The sequence below is a fragment of the Canis lupus genome, chromosome 15 (assembly GCF_011100685.1).
Source record: "Canis lupus familiaris isolate Mischka breed German Shepherd chromosome 15, alternate assembly UU_Cfam_GSD_1.0, whole genome shotgun sequence".
NCBI lineage: Eukaryota > Metazoa > Chordata > Mammalia > Carnivora > Canidae > Canis > Canis lupus.
The window spans coordinates 10,029,847-10,036,662 of NC_049236.1; the positions used below are offsets into that span (position 1 = coordinate 10,029,847).

The 6,816-nt window shown below is 45.9% G+C and overlaps 1 protein-coding gene across 1 annotated transcript in view; it reads right to left on the reverse strand.

The window, feature by feature from the left end:
• The window catches only part of RNF11 (ring finger protein 11), a 36,646-nt gene extending 31,314 nt beyond the window's left edge, over positions 1–5,332 (reverse strand). Inside the window, exon 1 of the mRNA XM_038558069.1 lies at positions 5,106–5,332. Coding sequence (XP_038413997.1) covers positions 5,106–5,228 — 123 coding nt within the window. The 5' untranslated portion in view covers positions 5,229–5,332. The remainder of the gene's footprint in view (positions 1–5,105) is intronic.
• Between the last annotated feature and the right edge of the window lie 1,484 nt (positions 5,333–6,816).

Genomic DNA, 6,816 nt, shown 5'->3' on the forward strand with positions numbered 1-6,816 from the left:
GGTTACCATGAGAGGTAGCGAGGACTTCAATCATGGTGGTTACAGTATAAGAGGGAGAACGCAGAGTTCTAAGGCACTACAATGTGTAGGAAGCCATTCCACTCCACTGAGAGATTTTAAAAATCTTAACATATCATTCATTTTTTTAGAAAGATTTATTTATGAGAGAGAAAGAGTGCATGTGCACGAGCGGGGAGGGGAGGCAGGTGGCAAAGGGAGAGGAAGAGAACGAAGCAGATTCCTCACCAAGTACATAGTCCATTGTGGGGCTCCATCCCATGATCCTGAGATCATGACCTGAGTAGGAAGAGCTGGACGCTCAAGCGACTGTGCTACCGAAGGGCCCCCACATCATTTTCATTTTTAAAGAAACTGTAATCTGGAAAAATAACCATTATTAAAGTACTAAGAGCTAATTAACTAATCAAGCAATATATGATTTCTAGATAAATATTACAAACAAAAATGGTCAAGGGATGCTTTAAGACTTTGGATTTGATCTGCACCTTAAAAGACAACTTGAAGAGGCAGGGATAAAATAAAATAAAATTTCACACAAAGGAAACTTTTTAAAGTTAAATTTAATAAAATTAAGATATGTGAAATACAGATTGAATTTCCAAAAAGGTAGAGAAAATGTAATACATAAAAAATTTTCAAATACCTGAATTTAATTTCACATTATCAGAAAAACAAGGTAATATATTACAGCCTTAAATAGTCAAAAATAAGTATTTTTAGATTTTTAAAGGAGGATGAATACTGAGTTCTTATAGGAAACCAAGTCTTTTTTATAAAAGTATCTTGAAGCTTTATTCAGTCACCACTTGAAATATCCAAAATGTTGTCATTCGTGAAAAGTTCCTCAAAACACAACATAATCTGATAAACTCTCTTCATATTTTACAAGTAAGTGACAATTAGGATTTGAACTCAGATCCATCTGACCCCAAAACCAGAGGTACGCTTGTACTTACTGCTCTATTAACTTACTTTCTTCTGATTTAAAAATTCCAAATGAATTAATCTCAAAGTAGAGGACAGAAGAGATCAATCTCAAACTGTGTAACTGCTGCAAAACTGATACCAATCTTTGTATTTATATAGATATCACAGTATTCAGACAGAAATACTGTAAAGTGGCTTTTGTTGTTCAGTGAATATTAACTTCTTTTTAACAAAGTGCTACTCTTGAATTAGCATACGACAAATGAGGGTGCCTGGTGTTTTAGAGTAACAGTACTTCATGCAGGTACTTCAACCTGTTCAAATATTCCTTTCAACACTGGGCTACCAGCTGGCCTTTCCTCTTATGGACCACCTTCATCCTCCAGCCTTTCATGATTTACCTACCCTCTCACAACCTAAGACTGACCTTGATGGGCAGATTTCCTTTGCATTCTTTTGAAATATTCAGGAAGGACAGAGTAGAGGGTATGCCAATTTCTTTGTTTTTACCTTATAATTCAAGAAAAGCTCTAACCTCTTCCCTCCCATTTCTTTATGGACAAAGATTTATTTTCCCATAAAATAAACATTACAGAATATATACTGTATATATTTTAAATACCCTAAATTATTTTATATTTTAAACCAATTCCTGATTGCTAAAATTTGACTTGTAGGATTGATTCCTTAAAAAGGACCCACAAAGAGGAAAAAAGGCACTTGGAATGTGCAGTTCTTACAAGATATTAAATAGCACTGGCCTCAAAATATTAATTCATTTAAAAGAAATCCATTCATTCAACCAATAATTGATTATCTAATATGTGCCAGGCACTGTTCAACCATTAAAAAAAACCTCCTTTCCTCAAGGAGTTTATTTAGCCTTAGTGGGAGAAGACAGATAAGCAATAAACAAAATAAAGACAGTGTGGTAGAAAGTGATAAAAGTTACGGGGAAAAAAAACAGAATGAGAGAATGAATTCCAGGGTGTTGAAGCAGGTTGTAATTTTAAATGGGGTGTTCAGAAAGTGTTTATGAAGGTGTCCTTTGAGTAAAGACCTGAAGGAGGTGAGGGAATCAGCAATGCAAATACCTGGAGAAGAGCACTCCAGGCATAAAAACAATGAGGGAAAAGGTCCTGGAGTATCCTAGGAACAAGTAGGCCAAAGAAGCTAAAGGGATGTCAGCAGGGGGAAAACTAGTAAGAAGTCAGCATCAAGAGAGATATGTGTTGGGGATATACAGATAACGTAGGGCTTATGGACACAGAGGGATTTGCCTTTTACTGTGAATGAAATGGAGATCCACATAAGGTTGCACCAAGAGACATGATTTGTAGTTGTTATTTTTTTGAGACATGATTTGTTTTACCAGAATAACTGACTGCTGGGTTAAGAACAGACTGTAGGGAAGGCAAGGGTGAATACAGTGAGACCAGTTAGAATACTAACTAAACACAGGAAATAAACAGGTACTTCCTATAAACTTTCACTATAATGGCATAGAGTTTACTTTTTAAACATAAATTAAATACATCTGTCAGGTCCTGCTAATAGGAAATAACCTAGAAATTTACTAAGTAGAGCTCTTAGCATTAGCCTACACCGTGCAACACAAAAAGGACATCTTTTAACCACCCACTACAGAAAAATACTGTGTTCCTCTATAATCAGCTTTAAAGATTTTTAAAGATCCTATTGCAGCTGAGACTATTCTTTCAAGAAATATGCTATTCTTGTAGCTCTTTTAATTATATACTATTTTTGAAGAAAAAATGTTACTTCTGTCCACTGAAAATATAAATCATTTCTTGGACTGGTGTTTGGACTGGTGTTTCTCAGATCATTTAAATTAACCATTCCTAAAAATCTTATTTCCTTTGGGAGGGGACAAAGCTTTTTCTACAAAAGTTTCTTTATGCTCCCATTAAAGTTTTATTTCAATTGATACGAAATTTGCATCAGTATCTGGGTCACTCACTTCAAAAAAGGGCAACCACAAAAACTCCTGCTGTCACAAATAACATGTTCCTTCATGATTTAAAAAAAAATCTATCACCTAGTTCTCCTGGAAAAACCAAATACAATTCCTAAAAATTAAGTTATCCTTAACACTGTATTACCGTGCGGGTAAGAGAAAAAGGGCCATGAACTCAGGATATTTAATTTGCCTGGAAAGGGATTAGGGAGTATGGAAGGAGATTTTGAAATAAAAATCATACCTCTACAAAAATTTGCTCAGGAAGCTAAAATAAGCACATTGTCCTATAGTATTTGAGGGAAATGAAAAGTGAAATATAAACAATTTACTTGCTTCAAAGATTCAAAAAGATGAAAAGACTTCCCTGTGACACTCTCTGGAAGAAACAGGTGTGTAAACTTACCACACAAGGTACTGAATTCAAATTCATTAATTCATTCAACATTTAAATGCTTAAGTGCCAGTAATTTCTTTTTTTTTTTTAAGTGCCAGTAATTTCATGAAACATTGAGGATACAGTCCTTGTTCTTAAGAGCTTAGTCTTCACTTATCCCACAAGTTACTGAATATTTACTATGAGCCAGATGCTGGGGATGTAACAGCATAGCAGGTGACATAAGGGTCCCTACCTGCCAGCAGCTTACACTGGAGGCAGAAGGAAATGCCATAAGGATGAAACCTACATCTAACAAAACAAAGATATTAACACCCCAAGTGTTGTTTGTGCTGCTTATGGAATGGGGGTGGGGGGGTGGAGGGTGCTACACAAACAACTGAGGGATGGATTCACAGAGGGAGGGAGGGGAAGGTAGAGACCTGGGAGAGTGGTGACAGGAGAGCTGAGTCTTTAAAGAGGATTAGATGTTCACCTTGCTGACCTTGGGGGAAGGGATCCTAGCAGAGGGAGCAACTGGAGCAAAGGCAGAGATGTGAACTGATGTATTTGGCAGGCCTGAAATACAGAATGTGAAAGATAAACCATGGAGGCTTCTGTATGCCACGATTAAGACTGGACTTTATTGGCATATATATATGAAAGGACCCTGAGGGTTTTATTCACAAAACCAGGATATGTGATCAGGTTTTTCTGGTGTGATGAGACACTGGTTTACACAGGAATGAGAGAAGAATAACACTAGATAATGATGTCACCACATGAAACAACAAAGGAGACTGCCCGGTTAGAAAACTAAACCCCCTTCAGCTAAAAAATTAAGGCATTTAACTATTTAAACCCCTCTGGAAAAAAAGCTAACCAATATCATTCAAAATTGAAAAGTAGAGAAAAGGTTTTTATATATTCTAAATAAGATCTACATTATCTATTTGGAGTTCAAGAGATCTTAGCTTTTTTATTAACTGTAAACATATATAGGACGGATTGCTGTACAAAAAGCGATGAAACTGTTTAGGAGCAAGTCTTTGATACGAAGTGAGAACCACGAGTAACAGAAGATATTCAAGTCAGGTTTAAAGGTTTCCAAAGTTCAAGATACTCAAGTTTTATTGAATCAGCGCGTTTAAAAGGTGTGTCATAGGGTGGAGCGAGAGGAGGAGGGATCAAAATTAATACATACACACACACATATGTATAAACAAGTAACTCCTGATGTCGCCAGCACTAAAATCACCACTTGATCTTTTCTCATGTAGGAGAAATGAGCACCTACCAGATCCAATTAACGCACAGGGTACAGGGAGGGGTGGGGGAGCGGATGGCCACACATGACGAGGAGGTGGGGGGCAACGACCTACCCAGAACCCACAGTCCAGGCGGCGGCGCGATGAGGAAACGTCCCCCACATCTCATACCAGACTCCACGCTTTAGACATAAAGGCGGAACGAGGTCATCCCCAAATTCCACAAGCGAGGAGGATACTGTCACCACTCGGATCCCAGAACTCAAGGACAGAGAGGGCCGTCCCCACGCCGTTCCTGATGGGAGGTGAAGGGTCCCCCTTACCCCGGGAGGGGCGGCGATCACCTTCAGTCCCCGCCCTAGGGCCGCCGCCCCCCAGGCCGGGCCCGGCGAGGCCGGGGCGGTGACAGCCCCTCGGCGCCCCCCCGGCCCCTCGGCCCCCCTCGGCTCCCCCGCTCCCCTCCGGCCCCGACGCCCCCCCACCCCCCGCTCGGGCCGCCTCGCCCCGCTCCTCCCCAACACACAGCCTCCCCTACCTGATATGGCGGCGGCGGCTCCTGGTCCGGTTCCGTCCCCTCGCCGAAACTAGCGCGGTCGGACTGGGACTCGTGAAGCAGGGAGATGTCATCCGAGGTGGGGGACTTGAGGCAGTTCCCCATCTTCCGAGGCTACGAGGTGTGATCCGGAGGAGGCAGAAGCAGCGGCGGGCCGTTCGCACGCGCCGGGCCAGCGAGGCGGGGTCGGCGGCAGGCCGGGCTCAGGCGGCGGCTCCCCCGCGCCCCGGCGCCGCCGGAGGGCTGCTCATGCCAGGCCCCGGCCCGGGGGCTCAAGGCTGGGCTCCGCTGGGGTCGCGGCGGGCGCCTCCTGCGAGGCGGCACTGGGGGGGGGGGGCGGGGAGACGGAGCCCTTCCCCACCCCGCCCCCCCGCGGGGCGGCGGCGGCCACCGAGCTGCCGGGCCTAACGCGGGTCAGGGGCGGGGGGCGCGGCTGCCGCGGCTGCCCCAGCTGCTGCCTCAGCGGCTGCTGCCCCCGCCGACGCCGGAGCCGCGGCCGCGGGCCTCATCCTACTCCGCCTCAGAGCGGCGGCGGCGGCCAGAACGAGGCGGGCCGCGGCCGTGCGTCACGCGCCGTGCGTGCCCCGGGCCCGCCCCCGGCGCCCGAGCCCTGGGCGTCTCCGGCCGCGGCCGCGCCCCCTCCCGCCCGGCGGCTGTTCCCGGGGCCCTGGCGGCGGGGCCGGGCCTCGGAAGCCGCCCTGCGGGCTCCCTCCCGCGGGTCCCTGCTCCCTCGGGCGCGCCTCAGGCAGCCTCCTGCCCGCCGCCGGCCGGGTGATGTGCTCGCAAACCCTCCTCCCAACGGGTCGCTCCCGGGTTGAAATGTTAGGGAGGCTTCTTCCCCGTTCTCCCTTCAGAATAAAGTCCAAGCTCGCCCGTGAGCCGGGCCACCGTTCACACAGCTGCGCGATCTTTTTAAAACATAAATTGACCCCCCATTTAAGACCTTCACTGGCTTACCCAAACCGTTAGGAGTATTCTTAAACGGTTTACAGATCTACTTCCCCAATCTCATTAGCAGCATTGTCCCCTCAGATATCTAACTGCGGGCTGTCTAAAGTACCTCGGGTTCTCTTAGAAGACTGTTCCCTCCGGCTGAGGCCTTCACCCGAACTGCTTCTCCGACCTACGCGCGCTTCGCCTTCACGCCAGACCTCCTACCCCCCATCAGGCTAACCGTTATTCCCAGTTGTCCTTCCTAAATTCAACTTCGTTTCCTCTAACCCTCCAGTCTGGACTGGTGGCCTTCTCCATGCCCTTCGTCCCTGAGCTTCTCCCCATCACAGCCTGATCGAGCCGAATCATCTGTCCCTCCTCTGTGCACGGCCTGGGTGCTGCCTAAGGGACAGTAGGCCCTCTTGGTTGAGTGAACAAAGAGCCCGAGAAGCAATATGTGCAAAGGAAGGAAATAAGAAAGATGAGAATGCTCCCAGAGGACAAGAAGCGGGTCTTGACTCTCTTTCTTTTATTCACCAGTCACTGATTCTTTTTCTTCCCTCGCAAGACCACATGCTAGGCACTAGGGAAGCTCTTTTACCGGATCTGCTTTGTCCCGGATGGAGCCCAGAGTCCAGCTGGGGAGACCAGTAAACAGTGAGTCCCTACTCCCCTCCACCACCAAAAGTTTTTGCAGAGCCCTAAGGAGACTGTTTAGACCATGTGGGTGAGGATCAGAAATGATTCTTGGAGGTAGGAT